A 20404-nucleotide genomic window follows, 5' to 3' on the forward strand; every position below is an offset into this window, starting at 1 on the left:
TGAAGAATCCGTGAATGTTCACCAGTTGGAGGATAGCAACCAAGATAGCTTGCTGCAGATGATGGCTAGACATCATTTTAATTATCTTAATTTTTGTATTTGTATGTTTTTTAATTTTTGCTGTTCACCGCCCTGAGTCCCCTCTGGGAGAAGGGCGGTATACAAATTAAATTAATAATAATAATAATAATAATAATAATAATAATAATAATCATCATCATCATCATCATCAGAGGGTGAGATATGGCCAGTTGGAGTAAGAGGGAAGGAAACAATGAGATCCACCCCACCGTATCAATTCTCTGAAGCCGGAAAAGCAGCCAGACTGAAAAGATTAATCTGAGTTAATTAAGCCTTGCTCCTTCTTCTCTGCTGGCCATTCCTGCACCAGGAGAAAAGAACTTTCATTTGCCACAAAGGAGTAACTGTGAGACATGGTTCGCTTGCTGCAACATCGGGGGTTTCTGAGAAAGTCAGCTGATGAAAAATGTAAGCAAAAGCCCCTTTTCACAGGTGTTAAGGCTGGCAAAAATCACCTGTGACGGAACTACCCTGAAGTTTCTTCTAGTTGTGGTCAGCTAAAAAAATAGATAAATTGAAGATAAGTCAGTATCACTACTGAAAAAATATAGGAATGGATCCTTAAGCGAGGCTCCTGCAATCTGCCCCAAAAAGCTCAGTCATTTGGAGAATTTTTTTTTTTAAAAGCCAACTTTCTTGCATCTTGGCTCTAGAGCAGGGGTGGGCAACTGTGGCCCTTTTACAACCTGTGGACTTCAATTCCCAGAATTCCTGAGACAGCCAAGCTGGTTCAGGAATTCTGGGAGTCGAAGTCCACAGGTCATAAAAGGGCCATATTTGCCCACTCCTGCTCTATAAGTGATGGCAAACCTGTGCCCAAACTGGAATGCGCGGGCATGTGCGTGTGCCAGAGCATGGGAAACCTGAACATCAGCTCGCCGGTGCGCGTGCCTGTTTTTTGTCCATTTTTGGGGCCATTTCCAGGCTGTTTTTTGGGCTGTTTTTGGCCTGAAAAAAGGCCCAGAAACAGCCTGTTTCTTTGGCCGTTTTCTGGCGCTCCAGTGCCCACGAAGAGCAGAAGAGCAGCTGGCGATGGTGCGCGTGCCCACAGAGAGGACTCTGTGTGCCACCTCTGGCCCCCGTGCCATAGGTTTGCCATCACGGCTCTAGAATGTGTCTCTGCAAAGGGTCCTTAAAAGCTCCGGGGGGGGGGGAGAGAGGAAGAACTGAGGTCCTTCTCCCTGGTTTTTTCCTCTTTTTAAATGCATAAAACAGCATCTTGCTTCCCCACCCCCCCAGCCCCCACCCCCGGGTTCCTCCTCCTCGGACTTAGCACTGACCTGTAACCGACTTTGCGGGAGTAATGCAGGCAGTTCTCTTTGACGTGGGTTTGGAAGTAGGCTGACCGGCAAATGGCCCCGCACTCAGGGCAGCAATAGGGAGATTTATGGGTGTGGATTCTTTGATGAGCACAATAACTGCATTTGTTCGGCAGCAGCATCTGACACACTTGGCATGTCTAGGAGAGAGGAAACAGAGAGGCAACCTTGATTGACTGATTTGCACCGCCGGCTGGGGGGGGGGGGAGGGAATTCTGGGAGTGGAAGTCCACCTAGCTTAAAGTTGCCAAGATTTGGGGGAACTGTCCTAGAGGGAGACTCCAGGTCTTATTCGGCTATCCCTATGGGATGCTAGCTCCAAGAGATGAGAGCATTTCTAGTTCAGGGTTGAAATGAGAGATCCTTGGTGCTCTTTTGAGCTTGGTTGTTTTCTTGCAAACATTTCATTACCGGGACTAGGTAATATCATCAGGGCTAGACTGTGGATAATGAAAGGTCTGCAAGCTCAGAGATCACCAAGAGATCATCAGAATGGTAGCTATCCACCAGCAGGCCCTTGCTGGCTGGCGGAGTTGTTACCTTCCGACTCCTACATGAAGGCGGGAGACAGGGTGGATTTGATTTAAATCACATCGATTTAAATCACGATTTAAATCAACTCGATTCAAATCGTAATTTTCAAAGAGCAACTGTCATCTCTGCTGTGTGTGAATGGATCGATGCAGTGCAGGTTATCTCAGCTTGCAGAGCTTGGATTCATTGAATGAGTTTGCCAAAAAATGTAAACACTGCAGAATATACAGCTTCATGCTACGTAACTAAGCTCCAATTCATGCTGAATAAACTAAATTATTAATGTATCTTAAATAGAAAACTAGCCGAGATAGATTTTTATTCCAAAAGCATTTATTTAAAATAAATTTGATTTAAATAAAAAAAAAATCTGATTTAAATGAAAAAAAATCTGATTTAAATTTTTAAAAACCCATTTAATTTTTTTAAAAATCCCATTTTTAAAAACAAAAAAAAAATCATCCATTTTTATTCACCCTGCCGGGAGATGCTTGAAAAACCACTTCCTTGTTTGACCAAAAAATCCTACCCTGCCTGTTAAATAGTCTGCTGCAAGATAAGACTTGGAAATAAAACTTCTGACTGCCATTTTTTTTGTGTTCCCAAACTGCATGAAAGTGTGCCCAGCTCAGAGAGGTAGATGAGAACTCCCAATTTATTAGGGGAAGTTTTCCCTTCTCTGAATACAAATGTCAAAGCTGCCTATATATCTATTTATGCCTCTCGAGAGCAAACACACTTCTTCCCTACCACTCTGTATGTATGGGATGAGAAAAAAAAAACAAAACCCTATCTGTTTAATCAGGTATTTAATGTTAACCTTGACAGGGGAAGGGGAATGTATGACAATGATAACCCAAATACAGTGTGATCCTGCCAGCCCGGAGTTTAAGGGCAGAATAATCAGCCGGAGAATTATCTGCTAAAATTACCCTTTCATTGACATTGTTGTAAATTGGTATTTCGATTGACTGGCTGCCTAAACAATCTGCGGAGTAAGGGTGTAGTTATATAACATCTATTTAACCTGCGGAACATTAATAACATTTCTTTTGGGTGGGGGAAATGAAAAGTCAACCTAACACCCCCCCCCAATCCCAAGTTCTGCAATACTCTCCAAAACATATCTAGCTTTCTATTTTGTTTTTGCTACCGTATCACTGGTGGGTTTTTTTAAAAAAAAAATATCCCAGAACACTTAATTCTTTCTTGTACTTTGCTGCAATAATCTTATGATGCATTATTGACGTGTTTCAGTTCCTTTGCCCACCAAAGCCGGCTGATAAACCAAACCCTCCCCAAATAAAGGTTGCGTAGAACATTTCCCTAGACAAAATAGCAACAGGCTAAAGCTGGCTTGGCTAAAACCTAACAAAAAATGCAGCCCAACGCACAAGAAACATTCCTTAAAGCCAGTTCGAAATGTGTGTCTTGTTTTGTTCTATCTCTGCTGTTTTTCCTTTGCGATGCTTCGAGCAGATTGTTCAAATTTATGGCGTTATTTTGTCCCTTTGTATTTATTTTTTCATTGTAGATTTTATTGCAAGCTCCCGGACGGCTGCTATTAGAAAGTCAACACATACACTGTTGTGTAAAGGTAAAGGTTCCCCTCGCACATCTGTGCTAGTCGTTCCCGACTCTAGGGGGCGGTGCTCATCTCCGTTTCAAAGCCGAAGAGCCAGCGCTGTCCGAAGACGTCTCCGTGGCCATGTGGCCGGCATGACTCAACGCCAAAGGCGCACAGAACACTGTTAACTTCCCAGCAAAGGTGGTCCCTATTTTTCTACTTGCATTTTTTGCCTGCTTTTGAACTGCTAGATTGGCAGAAGCTGGGACAAGTCACGGGAGCTCACCCCGTTACACGACACTAGGGATTCGAACCGCTAAACTGCCAACCTTTCGATAGACAAGCTCAGTGTCTTAGCCACTGAGCCACCGTGTCCCTTTTACGTCCTTTAACTGCAAAATGTAAAAACTTCTTACATTTTACATCCTTTTTTACACTGTTGTGTAGCATGGATTAAATCAAGGGCATTTGCATGCAGCACCCTCTCCCCTTCCTACCCCATCGTTTTCTACGTTTCAGAACAAATACGGCTTTCCAAATTGCACGAAGGAGAAATGCTCATAAGCATTTCTACCACAAGTTATCTTCCCGCCCGAGACCTTCAGATTGACAAGACCTCTTCACTGCATGGTTCTGGGGTAGTAGCTAAGTTCTGGGGTCACTGTATTTTTGCCCAAATGCAAAAGGACGTAAGTCCCCTTACTCCATACACAGACAAACCCACGCTGTCCCACCGAGTGGCAGCTGTCTGCCCATCGCAGTACAGGAAGTCCTCGACTTACGACCGCAATTGTGCCCCGAATTTCTGTTGCCGAGGGAGAGATCTGTTAAGTGCGTTTTGCCCCGTTTTACGAGCTCCCCTACCACGGTTGTTAAGTGAATCGCTGCGGTTTGTTCAGCGAATCTGCTTTTCCCGTCGGCTTTGCTTGCCAACAGGTCGCAAGAGGGGATCACGTAACATGGGACGCTGCAGCCGTCATAATTGTCAGTCGGTATCAAGCATCTGGATGTAAGCCACGTGACCATGGGGATGCCGCAACAGTCATAAGTGTGGAAACAATGGTCCCAGGTCATTTTTTTTTCCAGTGCTGTCGTAACTTTGAAACGGTCACTGAACGAACGGTTGTAAGTCGAGGACTACGTGTAAAAGCAACAGCGTTTAAAATCTGTCTTTGCGCCAACTGGAAGGGTCGCCGATGAATGCTCCAGCTCCCAATCCTTCACCAGATGAGATATGAAAAGCCCTCTGGACTGAAGCAGAGGAAAAGAGAAAAGGGAAAACAAAACGAAACGAAACGTGGGAGTGAAACAGCCTTCAAGGCTGCAGCTTCTAAGGATGTGGAGCTTCCCAGATGTAGGAGCTTCAAGGGAGGGAGGGAGGAAGACAAAAGACAGATGTTCAGCCGTTCCTCAGGATATCACATGTAGTCCTATGCCAACACGGCCGTCTGCATTTTCCCATAAAGTTGCTATAAATGTCAGGCCTGGGGAACAAACAGTCTATTCCTAATTGTTCTCTTAACCATTTAAATGAAGATCTATGAAAGACCCTTTAAATGTTGTTTTTTTTTAAAAAATAAAATAAATTCATGGACAAACGTACCGATTTAAATCAATATGCCAGTGTCTCAACTGAATAGGCTGGAAACGTTTTAAGCAGCTTCACTCCATTAGGAGCGCTCCCTTCTCGGTGTCTTACAGGTAGTCCCCGGCTTACGACAGTAACGGAGCCTCCAATTTCTGTTGCTGAGTGAGATGTTTGTTAAGTAAGTTTTGCCTTCATTTTACGACTTTTCTTCCCACGGTTGTTAGGCGAAATCGCTGCAGCCGACAAGTTAGGAACCCGGTTGTTAAGTGGATCTGGCTTCCCCATTGACTCTGCTTGTCTGAAGGTGGCAAAAGGGGGATCACGTGACCCCAAGGCACCGCGACCGTCATAAGTGTGAACCAAGATGCCAAGCGTCTGAATTTTGGTCACGTGACTGTGGGGGAATGCTGGAAAGGCCATAACTATAAGGAACGACCATATGTCATTTTTTTTCAGTGCCATCGTAACTTTGAACAGTCACTAAACGAATGGTTGTAAGCCGAGGACTACCTATATAGCTGCAACGGAAATCTTCAGCCTTGTAATCTCCCCTACTTATTCTATGCAGAATTTGGATTGTTCCCCAATGCCAACTTGGCTGTAATGCTCATTTTGCCTTAAAGGTAAAGGTAAAGGTTCCCCTCGCAAACATGTGCTAGTTGTTCCCGACTCTAGGGGGCGGTGCTCATCTCTGTTTCAAAGCCGAAGAGCCAGCGCTGTCCGAAGACATCTCCGTGGTCATGTGGCGGCATGACTCAACGCCAAAGGCGCACAGAATGCTGTTACCTTCCCACCAAAGGTGGTCTCTATTTTTCTACTTGCATTTTTTACCTGCTTTCGAACTGCTAGGTTGGCAGAAGCTGGGACAAGTCACAGGAGCTCACCCCGTTACGCGGCGCTAGGGATTCGAACCGCTGAAGTGCCGACCTTTCGATCGAAAGCCACTGAGTCACGGGGTCTCTTACTGTTTTGCCTGTCGTTTTTAATCTCATTTGTACAAATTTCTGAAGAATCGCAATACGGGCTCTTGGCTCTTCCTGTAAACGACGGCGTTCTTGAAGCTGATTAGCCTCAACGAGGCCACAATTATAACATTGAACTGCTACACATACGGGGGGGAGGAAGGGGGGGGAAAAACAGGGCGGGAAAGGAGTTGCACGCGAGCCCCACACATTTGCACAGCTAATTGAAGCCCGCTTTCCACCAAGAGGTTAACTTTCAAGGTGCACACTCAAGCACGAACAGGAAATTGGTCAAAACCATCGGAACCCGTCACCTGAAGGTTTCGCTGAAAAGGAAGCAACAAATGCAAAGGGGCCGACTCACAACCACCCTGCAAACTGACAACTCGAGGGTGGGAGGGGCTGCTGATTTATGTCAGCTGTAGTTCTTGGGGCCTCAGCGAGGAAGGCTGCCTGTTTTTTTCATGAGCATCGGAGCTCCGGACGCTTTCCGTTGTTGGCTAACTCCGTTATCTATGGATTGCGCTAAACGAGTTCACCCTTTTTTTCTCCCCCTCTCCCAAATATATATTGAGGAGGCACAAAAACACGAAATGAACTCGCGAAAGGCTTCCACGCGAAACCCAACGGCACAGGAGGGGCTGCAGGGCAGCTGTTTTCTAGAACAAACGGAATCACGTCATGAACAGCTGCGCTAAATAGCATTAAAGCCAAATTCAGATCCCTCCACAACAGGTACACTAGATCACACCTGGAAATTCATCTCCTTTCTTGTAAAAGTGCACATATTTTTTTTTTTTTACCCTTCCGGGCTTAAGGTAGATAGTCCTCGACTTACAATAGTTTGTTTAGCGACTGTTCCAAAGTTACGAAGGCGCTGGAAAAGGTGACTTTATGATCACTGTTCACACTTAAGACCATGGCAGCATCCCCATGGTCACGTGATCAAAATTCGGATGGCTAGCAAAGGGTTCAAATTTATGACAATTGCAGGGTCCCGAAGTCATGTGATAATCTTTTGCGACCTTCTGGCGAGTATTACAGACTAATTCTGCCCACTGCCAGGAGTTCGAGTCTGACTGGCTCAAGATTGACTCAGCCTTCCTTCCTTTTCCTCCCTCCCTTCCACCCTTCCTTCCTTCCCAGTGGTTAGAATGCAGTATTACAGACTAACTCTGCCCACTGCCAAGAGTTCGAGTCTGATTGGCTCAAGGTTGACTCAGCCTTCCTTCCTTCTTTCATTTTCCTCCCTCCCTCCCTTCCACCCTTCCTTCCCGGTAGTTAGAATGCAGTATTACAGACTAATTCTGCCCACTGCCAGGAGTTCGAGTCTGACTGGCTCAAGGTTGACTCAGCCTTCCTTCCTTCCTTCCTTTTCCTCCCTCCCTTCCACCCTTCCTTCCTTTCCTCCCTTCCTCCCTCCCTTCCCGATACTTAGAATGCAGTATTACAGACTAATTCTGCCCACTGCCAGGAGTTTGATTCTGACTGGCTCAAGATTGACTCTTCCTCCCTCCCTCTCTCCCTCCTTAGCAACAGCATTTAAGACTTCTATACCATTTCATAGTGCTTTACCATAATCTCTCTGGGCAGTTTACAACGCCAGCCTCTTGCCCCCAACAATCTGGGTCCTCATTTCACTGACCTCAGAAGGATGGAAGTCTGAGTCAACCTCGATCCGGTGAGGCTCGGACTGCCGAACGGCTGGCAGTCCGCAGTCAGCAGCCGAATGCAATACTCCGTTCTACCCATTGCGCCACCAACGGCTGTTGCCAGCAAATGCGGCGAGAAAGATCGTAAAATGAGGCAAACAAATGTCTCACTCAGCAACCGAAATTTCAGGCTCAGTTGCAGTGGTAAATCGAGGACTACCTGTATGTGCTGGTAGTCCTTTCCCAGTGATAAGAAATCGAAAGAGTGGGTGGGTGAGAGAAATTAACTCGGAGCCCCGAATGTGACTTACCAGGCCCTCATTATCGTCCGATGTCCTCTGATAGTGTGCTGCTAGGGCGATATAGTCCAAGGCCTGTTTATTACATTCAAAACACTTTAATCCATAACGAATAAGTCTCAAAGGGTCTGTGTACAGAGGCAGGGCCGGCTGGGTAGCGCTCGTGCTGCCCGCCCCGCTTCCTGGGGCCGCGCAGGGCTTCTGGGGCAGAGAGGACAGCCGTGCGGTGGGCGGGCTCGACGAGGCCGACGAGCTGGTGGGGGACGGTGAGAACATTTGGTCTACGTTAATGGGTTTCATGAAGAGTTGCGAACACTGCATGATGAAGCCTTTGCTCTTGTGATCCCGGGCGTGTTTGAGCAAGCTGCACTTGTTGAAGAACAGCAGTGTGGCCGAACACTGGGTGCACATGACTTCGATATGCACGCTCCTCCGGCTGTAATGTTGCGTCAGGCTTTTTTCTAAGGCAAACGAATCCCCACATTCCAGGCAGCCATAGCCAGCAGCAGGAACGTGAATACTGCTCTCGAGGGGAGGGCTGAGGTTGGGTGTGTAGATTGGCACTGGGTTGGCACCGTGCAACACTTTGTTGAATGCCTCGACCACGAGGGGGGCGGTCTTCTTGACCTGCTGCATCAGCGGCACGGTCACCTGGGTTGGTTGGGACTGGCCCCGCCGCTGCACGTTGGACCTGGCCGCCACCGATGCGGCCACGCTGTGGGGCACCAGGTTGAGATTGGCCAGGTGCACAGCCTTGGGGAGGAGGCTGGCGGGGTTGCAGAGCTGGGCTGCGGTGCCCGGCTGCTGCTTTTTGCCCAACGGCTGTCCCACAAGGCCTACTTTCGTCATCCCGCTGTTGGCCAAGTGCGACGCACTGGGGATGTCGCTTAAGGGAATGTCTGAAATCAAAGGGTTGATTTGGGGGCTGGCTAAATTTGGTTCCGGGGTGGTTGCTTTTGCAAAATCCTTGCCCGGCTCGGCTTCCAGGGAAGAGGCTGCTTCTGGAGAAGGGAAGGATTCGACCATTGAGCCGTCCGCAGGCGAATCGTGAGGAGATTTGCCCAGGTCGTCTGCTTCGGGCAAGATTCTCGTGACCATCCTTTTAATTTCCCCCGAAGAGGTTTTGATGGTCTTGATCCGGACTTTGGGAATGGCCGGAGGGGAGCCGGTGGCCACCGAAGGAGAACCTTTGCCGCTGCTGTCGCTGCACACGCTCCGAGGAGAGTCGGGCTGCTTGTTGACCTTTCTCACTATTTCCAGCGGGCTTCTGGGGCTCTTGGGCGATTTGGGCATTTTGGGGCTCCCCTTCATGCCATCCTTAAAGGAGGCGGGAGGCTCTCTGGTCACATTCACCTGATCCTCCTTGGATATACCCGCCACCTTTTTGGCCTGGAGGGCTACCAGGGCAGCGACGCAAGAGGACAGCTTGGAGTGAGTGGGCTTGAGACGCTGGCGAGGTGGGACAGAGGAAGAGAAGGTCATCTCGGGCACAGAACCTTTACCTTCCCCCAGGTTATTGCCATGGAAGTTGCCAAGAGGAAGCCCTTCACCAAAGGAACCGTGGGTGTCCGTGAGATCTTTGTCAGCCCCGTCACATTTCTCTGGGCTTTTGTCACGCTCTCTCTTGGTGGCGACGTCGGCCCTGTTCTCCTGAAGGCCGTGTATGTCGATCTTCGGATCTCTTTTACAATATTGATCAAACATACTCAGCTCTGGTTCGGGCAGTTTCTTACTTAAGAGATCTAGCAGCGATGGGCCAGTGGATATAAACCTACTGAATTCCGGCTCCGGCAGGGTCCTACTGAGCAAATCTAACACGGACGATCCCGATGGGATATACATGGGATGGGGTGGGAAATAAGGAGTTTGGGCAAGTTTAGGTTTGTCCACAATACTGTTTTCTTTCAGGACGTCGTCCGGCTCCGGGCTGGAGATGGGACTGAACTGACTAAAAGTCGGTAAAGGCTCCGATTTGGCTGGTTCCAACTTCTCCGGGTAGTTCCTCAAGCCGTCCCCATTGACGAACGTCGAATCGAATTTCCTATAGCCGTGAGTCTCCAGTGGCAGATCCGAGCCGCGGAATCCGTTGTGCAACAGGCCCGGTGCGAGGTGGTTGCCATCCTTTTCTGCCTCGAATGACTCCTGGCGACAAGTGTTTTTCACAATGACGCTCACGACAGGAACGTCGGAAGCCGGAGGGGCGGCATGGGACAAAGCGGCGTTTTCGTCTATGCCGATGCCCGCCTGCTTGAGGTGGTTGTCGTTCTCCTCGCTGGCTGTCTGGATGGCTTCCTTGGCGTCAAGGCTGGTTGGGTCAGGAATGTCGAAAGCAGCCAGCAGGTCATCGAAGTCGGGAGTTTTCATGTCCCCCATGATGAAAACTACAAATCAAAAAAAGTCCGTCAGACGTGACACTGGGAATGTACATTTCCTACAAATACAGGCAGTCCTTGACTTGCAACCATTCCTTAAGTTCGAAGTTATAACGGCACTTAAAAAAAAGTGACTTATGACAGTTTTTCACACTTACAACCACTGTAGCATCCTTGTGGTCGTGTGATCAAAATTTGGACCCCTTGGTAACTGGCTCTTATTTATTTATTTATTTATTTATTTATTTATTTATTTATTTATTTATTTATTTATTTATTTATTATTTATTTATTTATTTATTTATTTATTATTTATTTATTTATTTATTTATTTATTTATTTATTTATTTATTTATTTATTTATTATTTTAAATTTATATACCGCCCTTCTCCTGGTGTACAGCCAGAATTAAAAAACATAAAATACAAATATTAAAAAACAATTAAAATATATATAAATTATAATAAATATAAATATATAAATTATAATGTTTGCAGCGTCCCGGGATCGTGTCATCCCCTTTTAGGACCTTCTGCCAAGCAAAGTCAACAGAGAAGCCAGGTTCACTTAACCGCCATGTTACTAACTTAACTAAGTGCGTTTTGTTTCATAACTATGGCAAGCAAATTCGCAAAATGCGGCAAAACTCATTTAACTCACTGACTTGACAACTGTTGCTTAGCAACAGGAATTGGGGGCTCAATTGTGGTCGCATGTTAAGGACTAACTGTATAGCATTTTAGGCTCCACACGCCCATTTGCACTATTCAGGTGACCCTGAGGGCACAGATAAAGTTTGAATGACTCTCTGAGAGGGAGTGCTAACAACCAGATGGCTGCAAGGAATATACATCCTCCCATTCTCCACCATTCAGCCAGAACTGAAGAAGCTGCTTGGATGAGAAGCGAAACGTCTTCAAAGAAAAACCAGAAAGTCCAGTTGCCTCTTGAAAAAGCACCTCTGGGGCAACTGAGGATACAGATTAAACCTCCAAGTGGCCTCTAAGACTCTCTAAAAGGATGCAAATGACCAGCTGTCTGCAAGGAGTATAAATCCTTCCATCCTCCACTATTCAGCCAGAACTGAAGAAGCTTCTTGGATGAGAAGCGAAACGTCTTCAAGGGAAAACAAATTCCGGTTGCCCTTTGACAAAGCACCTTTGGTATAACGTCTTGGGGTTGAAAGCAACCCGGACAGATGCGAGTTCTAGGGAGTCAAGAGCTGCATTATCAGCTCTCATATTTTACCAAAAATGTCCCCTACCTGATACCTTCCAGATACGCCGGCTTTCAATCCCTATAACTGCCAGCTGGCAGGGCTATTAGCATCGAAGTCCTGGTTTAGGAGAATTGCTCCCACACTTCAAATTGTTTTCAGGGAAACTAACTGCCTCTATCTTGTAACTGGAGAATGAAGATGATAAACTACCAACTGTTGACTACTCCCCCCCGTATCCTGCAGGGCTATAATATAGTTTATTTGTTGTTGGTTTAGCATGCACATTAAAATCTGCTTCATTAGAGGCACCGGATTCCAGCCTACTAAAACTTGAACTCCGCCACAATAAAAAAATGTTTTATTCGGCAGTCTTTTTCAAGCTAAACAGCTTTTAAGACGGGTGGGCTTCAATTCCCCAGCCAGGAGGACACATTAGAAGAAGGGTGTCCAACCATGGCAACTTCGAGACCGGTGGACTTTTAAGACCTGTGAAATTCTGGGAGTTGAAGTCCACAAGTCTTAGTTGCCAAGGTAGGACAGCGTTGCATTAGAGCAGTGATGGTTAACCTTTTTGGTGCTGAGGGCCCGAAGTGCACTTGCACACACGAATGCAAGCATGCGTGCCCGGACCCCCAAAATGCAATGCGAGCAACCCTGTACATGCTCATCTCCCCATATGTGCGCACATCCCCACACATGGATATACGTCCCCATGCATGCGCCCCAGCCCCTCCATACGAGACCACTTTCTGCAACCGATAACCTCCCACCAACCAGTACGCTCCCACAGAGTGGGCCTTCTCAGGGTGCCGTCACTAAAGCAATGTCGACTGGTGGTTCCCAGGGGGAGAGCCTTCTCTGTGGGGGCACCTACCCTTTGGAACAAGATACCCCCAGGGATACGAATGATCCCAGATCTCCGTACTTTCCGTCGTGCACTTAAGACCTTTCTGTTTCACCAAGCCGGGCTGGCATAAATTTTCAAATTGTCTAAATTTTATGCTGAAGATCTTAACTGATGAGCCAAATTGGTTTAATTATTATTAAACCAATTAATTATTTAATTATTATTTAATAATTAATAATTAATAATTATTATTATTACTTGGCCAATAAAAAATTCTATTCTATTCTATTCTATTCTATTCTATTCTATTCTATTCTATTCTATTCTATTCTATTCTATTCTATTCCATTCCATTCCATTCCAGTCCCAGTCCCAGTCCAATTCCCTTCTACAACTGTCCCATGGCGTGTTGGCCATGGCAACTTATCCAGCAGTGAGTCAGCCGTGGTGAGTTGGCCCATTCCCACAGGAGAAGCATCTGAGAAGGATGGGAAACAAGGACCATAAGATGACCTCTCTCCACATTGCCAAGCAAGCTCCTGAAGCATCTCTTTTTCAATGAGGATGTAAACATGGCTGGGAGATGTGTGCAGCAGAGACTGACGCTGGAATTTTCCCGTAGAAGGGTAGATTGCTACCTTCTGCCACCAATAGCCTCCCACCGGCCAGTTCGCTCCCACAGAGAGGGCCTCCTCAGGGTGCCGTCGGCTAGACAATGCTGGCTGGCGACCCCCAGGAGGAGAGCCTTCTCTGTGGTGGCACCTACCCTTTGGAACAATCTACCCCCAGAGATACGAGTGATCTCCGACCTCCGGACTTTTCGTCGGGCCCTAAAAACTCATCTCTTTCAGTTAGCCGGTCTCTCTTGATTTTATGATTTTATGGTTGATTTTAAATTTTGATATGGATTTTAAATTGATAAATTTTAAACTATGGGCCAAATTTAATTATTTTAAATCTATTTTTTTAATCGCACTTTATGTATAAATGTTTTATTTTGGCTGTTCACCGCCCTGAGTCCGAAAGGAGAAGGGCGGTATAGAAATTTGAATGATAAATAATAATAATAAATAAATAAATATATAGGAGGTCCTCGACTTACAACTCTTTGTTTAGTGACCGTTCGAAGTTACAACGGCATTCAAAAAAAAGGAGACTTAACGACCGTTTTTCACAATGACGACCGTTGCGGCATCCCTAAGGTCATGTGAGCGAAATTCAGACACGCTTGGCCACGGATTCATATTTATGACGGTTGCAGTGTCCCGGGGCCACGTGATCCCTTTTTGGGACCTTCAGACCAGCAAAGACAATGGGGAAGCCAGATTCACAACAACTGCGTCAAGGAAAGTCATAAAATGGGAGCGAAGCAAAAGTCACTTCCATAACGGAAAAGGGGAACGGAAGTACAAGTAGTTCTCGACTTACGACCACAATGGAGTCCAAAATTTCTATTGCTAAGAGCGACAGAAATTTTCTCTTTCCATTACAACAGACATCTTCCAGTTTAAACACCCCCCCTCCTTTCCTATCATTAACCCACACGTCGGCAACTTTTTTGTTGCTGGTTTGGGCCAAAGCGAAGGAGTGAAGAAAGCGAAGTGTGCGTTGCGTACACAACTGACTTTTGGCAGTTGGGCCCGAGCCACGAGGGAAGCCCTGCCAAAATCTGCATCAGAGCAAATTCCCTCTCGGCTGCCAGAGGGCTGTGAAACAATGGGGACGCTTGATCTTCCCCGGGGTTGCATGCGCAGGGGAAAAAAACAAAACAAAACAAGTTAAAAAAAAAAAAAATCTTCGGCCCTGGATGGTACAGTACAAAGGTCTTGGAGAGCTAGACAGCCAGCCTCTGCGACCTTCTTTCCGGAACGGTCAACGCTGACCGCGCACAGGAACAAGGAAGTCTTCCATTTTCTTGTTGCGAACTCACCAGGCGCTGGAAGGGCATGCTTAAGGTTTCACTTCATGCCAGGCAATCACTAAACAACCGAGTTGGGATTCTAAAAATTAAAAAGAAAGAAAGAAAACAGGAAGGGAGGGAGGGAGGGAGGAAATGAGCCCTCAGCATTCTGCCTAATGGAGAGAGAGAGAGAGAGCTTTAAACTTTCTCTTGTTTTGAAATTTTCATTATCACCACTAACCCAGCGGGATGATATCCCCCGGAGGCCCAAGGAAGACCTTTCCCCCCACTCCTAATGGGTGAGAAGGGAAGACTTCAAACCTGAGCATCCTGCAGGACAGGGTGCCAGCGATTTAAAGCTCCCGTCCTTCTGCGTCTCACATTTCATTTACTGTAAAAAAAATAAAATAAAAAATCCCTCGATTGCTAATCTTGTCATTAATATCAGAGGTAATGCAGCTTTTATGCGAATATCAGAAAGGCTGAGGAGGGAGTCAGCATCCCGTCTTCCGCTTTCCCACCAAACTCTGGTGGATGCAGTTGGGGAAAAAAAAAAAAACATCACCTGAATCTTAACAAATGAACAAAGCCAAATGGATGAGTTTTGGGTCTGTGTGTGTGTCTCTCTCTCTCAGCCCAATCCACTTCTCAAGGTTGTTGTTGTGGGGAAAACCGGAGGAGGGAGGTGTATTGCAGGGGTCCTCAAACTTGGCAGCTTTAAGACTTATGGACTTCAACTCCCAGAATTCCCAGCTATGCTGGCTGGAGAATTCTGGGAGTTGTAATCCACAACTCTTAAAGCTGCCACGTTTGAAGACCTCTGGTGTATCGGATATGTCTGCCACACCTTTGTTATTTGCAAAAATAACAAAGGCAGGATACGAATAAATAAATAAAGATTCCAAGTCCACTCCAAAACTTAAACCAATTTTGATTTCAGGGATCCCAATGGTCATTAACTGTATTTCTGAATATGCACATCTGCAGCTGGGCTCTAACCCACTCCTGTAACTGTATATTCTCCCGTGTTTCCTAAATTCTGAAATTGAGGAGGGGAAATAAATCCGTCTAAAAAGTCTCAGGGTGGCTACTCAGGGAGTCTCGCCCTTTCACTAAGCCATAGTTACCATGCAGTCTGTTTGATTTTAGATTAGCATGTTGTGTCAACCCAGATATACAGAATCACAGAGTTGGAAGGGATCTTGGGGGGGGGAGGGGTCTTTTAGTCCAACCTCCTGATCAAGCAAGAGACTCTATACCAGGGGTCTCCAACCTTGGCAACTTTAAGACTTGTGGACTTCAACTCCCAGAGTTCCTCAGCCAGCTTTGCTCTGGGAGTTGAAGTCCACAAGTCTTAAAAGTTGCCAAGGTTGGAGACCCCTGCTCTATACCGTTTTAGACAAATGGTTCTCCAGCCTCTTCTTACAAACCTTCAGTGATGGGGCACCCTCAACCTCTGGAGTTGTGTGTGCACAACTTTGCACATACAGATTCACTAACATGTAGTGGTTATTATCTTCAGTGAACGATGTTTAAAACAAACCACAGCTTAATGTGATGCAGGAACTAGAGTCAGAAGGAGTAGTTTTCTGAATATTCAAACGGTTAACGGTTCCCTATCCTGCCTGGAGGTGCTTCTGATGAAGCTGGGGCTTTCGAGCAGCCTACCAAAGAATCCCAGCTCATTCTTATTATATTTATTTATTAGTTCAATTTATATTCCGCCTTTCTCCGAAGAATCAGGGCGGCTGATGATGTTTGTTCTGCCAGGAGAGTTTTCTTATCATTCTGTAGGGACTCTAGTTTCCCACCTACCAAATAGGACTCATGAAATCCAGTGCAAAATGGAACAGTTTATGGATTGCCCAAAACAAACAAACAACGCCTATGGCCCAGCAAGAGGAGACACCAATTCCTTCCCCCACAACTGAGCCCCACAAGAAATGGATGGAACAACTTCATCGATGCATTCATGCCAGATAAGCTGGTTTTAAAAATCTCCATCGGGCTTAAGAGTTTCACGTGTGAAATTGTCTGTTTTTATAGAGAATTTTCAGGTGAAGCAGCAGCAGAGATTTGATACTGTCAAATGTAAGAGGGAAGGAAAACACCGAATAGCAAATGATGCAGAAACATCACAGCGTTGTTGGGTTTTTTTTTTTTTTAAATAAACACTAGCCATCTTCACTTTCTGATTGTGTTCGCATAAAGCTTAAGATTTTATAAGTGCCATTTGATGAACAGGCCATAATGGGCTGCACATTACGCACTAATCCATAATGGGGAAATTTCAACATCAACCTAAAACCGCCAAAAACAAACAAACCACATTATAGCTCACAATTTGTGTGAACCCAGGCATTTCTCACCATTTGCCAATTTCCCCTCAACAAGAGAAGGGCCGAAAAATACAACAAATCTCATCCAGGAGGAGGCTGGAAACATGAAAAAGTGCTGCCTAGTGAAGGACTGCTTTGTGGTAGATAATATTTTATCAACACAAATCTAAAAGGACCAGTTCAAGGATAAAATCGTAAACAGGAGAAACATTCCTTGTTCAGAAGCGTTTCGGGTCTATTTTTAAAGCTCAATTCACCAGCAGCCAAGAGTAAAGATATTTCCTTGAACTTTTTGCCTATTGCTGGATTCAGATCTGTTTTGCTTCACTATGCTGTGTGAGCCAACTATTGTGCTTCTGAACTGTGGTTTACTGCTTGCCATGATATACAATCCAAATCATGATAGCTTGTTCCATAAATCATCGCTTACAGTGACATGTAAATAGGGTCAGCATATTTTAGACAAAGGTCCTTCTGCTGCATGAGTCTGTCTTCCTGTGACAATCACATGAAAACTGTGATAATGCCACCTTGCTGAAGTTGAACACATCTGGAGATGGTCTACCAATGAAGGGGTGATATGCTTGGAAACTCACAACAAGCACTTCCTTCGACTACCCAGAAAAATAGTGATATAAATATAATAAGCCCCTGTGCTTTAATCTACTTACTTGGGAGCAAGGGACAATGAACATTTAGAAGAATTAATCAGTGGAACAACTTGCCTCCAGAAGCTGTGGGCGCTCCAACAATGGAGGTTTTAAGAATAGATTGGACAACCATTTGTCTGAAATGGTTGAGGGTTTTCTGCTTGAGCAGAGGGTTGGATTAATAAGTAACTCAAGGAGGTGAACATACCTAATACTCCTTCCTCCTCCTATTTTCCCCACAATAACAACCCTGTGAGGTAGGTTGGGTTGAGAAACAGGTACTGGCCCAAAGTCATCCTGCCAATTTTTTTATGCCTAAGGCGGGGACTAGAATTCACCGTTTCCTGGTTTCTAGGGCAGCCACCTTAACCAGTACAATCAGTTCATGAGTTCCCAAACTGTAGTTCAGATTGCAGACCATCTTAGCCTCATGTACATCCTCACCTACGATTGATATCGCACATACTGGGATAATATAATGCAGCTACCTAACATAGATTAATAATAGTCCTATGCTGTGTGCAAATGCATTGAGCTAAGAAAACAGTGGTTCATTTCAACAGCTGGAAGGCAAATAAAGGAAAACCCAGCACTGTTTACAAGATTTCATATTCCATCAGATCTAATTGATCTTTCTGCAGAAATACAAGAACTCTGAGAAGATTTCAGTTGATGTTGGAGGGGAGGGAGGTTGGCCTCTTCCAAGTTATTTTCTACTAGTTGATGTGAAAAGCTTTGCAGCCTGCGAACTGAAGTCCATTACATAACAAGTTCCCTTTATGGGGACAGGAAAAAAAACCACCCCACAATTATCGTGGTCTCTTGTTCCTCCGCTAAGCCCACATAAACATTAGAGGCTGCAGCTCTAAAACGCCATGCACTAAATCGGAAGGAGTATTCCAGCATATTTACTATGAGCAGAAAGAGAGAAACATTGAATAAAAGATGACTTGGGTCGAAAAAGAAACAGGGGGACGAGAACAAGCCGAATATGGACAGCTCCCCTGGGGTTTCCCCTCTATAGAGCTGGAAGTCTGGATGAGGGCATGGCTTTCCTTGGCCAAATTCGCCTTGCCCAGAGCCCGGTGGGAGTCGGGTGGCCTAAAAAGGCCATCGGATCAGTGTGGGTAACCATCAGTACACCTCGGTGCGCGCCAAGTGGGCCAATGCCGTCTGCAAACTGTTCTTGATCTTCTGCAGATAGCAGGCCGTTAAAGGAGGCGGAAGCAAAGCGATGCCCATCGGAGCCACAGCTGACCGAGGTGGCGCGATACAAGTGTATGGCAGGAGAAGAGGCTGTGATGCACGCACACACGGGGGTTCCTGGTTAGAAATGCATTTCAGCATGGGATGAGGGGGATGGGCTGGGGCATGGGAGGGGGGGTTTGCAAATGGGGGTTCCTGGTTAGAAATGCATTTCAGCATGGGATGAGGGGGATGGGCTGGGGCATGGGAGGGGGGGATTTGCAAACGGAGGTTCCTGGTTAGAAATGCAATTCAGCATGGGATGAGGGGGATGGGCTGGGGCATGGGAGGGGGGATTTGCAAATGGGGGTTCCTGGTTAGAAATGCATTTCAGCATGGGATGAGGGGGATGGGCTGGGGCATGGGAGGGGGGGTTTGCAAATGGGGGTTCCTGGTTAGAAATGCATTTCAGCATGGGATGAGGGGGATGGGCTGGGGCATGGGAGGGGGGGTTTGCAAATGGGGGTTCCTGGTTAGAAATGCATTTCAGCATGGGATGAGGGGGATGGGCTGGGGCATGGGAGGGGGGATTTGCAAATGGGGGTTCCTGGTTAGAAATGCATTTCAGCATGGGATGAGGGGGATGGGCTGGGGCATGGGAGGGGGGGTTTGCAAATGGGGGTTCCTGGTTAGAAATGCATTTCAGCATGGGATGAGGGGGATGGGCTGGGGCATGGGAGGGGGGGTTTGCAAATGGGGGTTCCTGGTTAGAAATGCATTTCAGCATGGGATGAGGGGGATGGGTTGGGGCATGGGAGGGGGGGATTTGCAAACGGGGGTCCTGCTTAGAAATGCATTTCAGCACTGGTGTGTGTGTGTGTGTGTGTTGGGGAGGTGGGTTGGGGACACCCCTCCTGCTAAGGAGCCGAGAGGCTCTGTGATGAGGAGGATGGTCAGGAGGATGAGGACAGTAGCAGGAAGAAAGGGGCATCAAGTGAGCCGCCTGGCAGCTGCCACCAAAGTTGGCGCAGGTCTTGCAGCACCAGCCTGGCACAAATGCCAGCCTGGCTGCAGGACGAAGCTCCTCATGGGGGTCCCATATATTGAGCGGGGTGGGGGGGTTTGCAGAGGTTTATAGTGCCCAGGAAGGAGGGACAGGCCTCCCCACAAAGACCCCCCCCACACACACACACACACAGCCGGGGCAGAGGCGACCCAGCCTGGCACCGCAGCCGCCGCTTCCCCGCAGACACGGAGGGAGGGAGGGAGCGAGGCCGCCTCTGCCAGCCTGGCCCAGCGGGTCGGCCGGAGCCGCCACAAAAAAGCCCGGCTGGGGTTCCTGCCAGGCGCCCCCATCCCCACCGCCGTTGCCAGCCTCCCGAGGCCGAGCGCTCCGCCGCGGGCTGGGCTGCCAAAGCGGCCGGGCCCCGTTGCTTGTCCCGCGGAAGGCCCCGAAGAGAGGCCACGCCGAGCCTCAGGAAGGCTGTCCCGCCGCCGCTGCCGACCCTCGGGCCGAGCCGCCCGCCCCGCACTTACCGACCGGGCTGCTCCGCCGCGGGCTCCGCCGCCGCCCGGGCCCGCGCAGGCCTCACCCAGCAGCGCCGGGCAGCGACCGCCTCAACATGGCGGCGGCGGCGGGCGCGGGAGGGGCGGGCGCGGGGGAGGGGCGGGGCCTCCCAGGCCAGGACAGGGCCGCTCGCCTCAGGGACGGCGCCGCGCCGGGCCGCAGCTCTCTCGATCGATCGATCAATCACTCGATCGCCCGCTCGATCGATCCATCGATCTCTCTCTCTCTCTCACACACACACGCACGCGGCGACCCCTCCCCCCAGGGCGCCCCCGGGTTGGGGTGGCCGCCTCCCCCTGAGGTGTTTTGGGGCCCCGGGATT

General features: G+C 47.6%; 1 protein-coding gene across 1 annotated transcript in view; it reads right to left on the minus strand.

The window, feature by feature from the left end:
- The window catches only part of ZNF592 (zinc finger protein 592), a 32340-nt gene extending 12210 nt beyond the window's left edge, over positions 1 to 20130 (minus strand). Inside the window, exons 1-3 of the mRNA XM_070953383.1 lie at positions 20052 to 20130; positions 8015 to 10383; positions 1362 to 1540 (exon numbers count right to left, since the gene is read on the minus strand). Coding sequence (XP_070809484.1) covers positions 1362 to 1540; positions 8015 to 10375 — 2540 coding nt within the window. The 5' untranslated portion in view covers positions 10376 to 10383; positions 20052 to 20130. The remainder of the gene's footprint in view (positions 1 to 1361; positions 1541 to 8014; positions 10384 to 20051) is intronic.
- Between the last annotated feature and the right edge of the window lie 274 nt (positions 20131 to 20404).

This window comes from Pituophis catenifer, unplaced genomic scaffold (assembly GCF_029215685.1).
Source record: "Pituophis catenifer annectens isolate HBS135680 unplaced genomic scaffold, rPitCat1.0.hap2 SCAF_14, whole genome shotgun sequence".
Lineage (NCBI taxonomy): Eukaryota > Metazoa > Chordata > Lepidosauria > Squamata > Colubridae > Pituophis > Pituophis catenifer.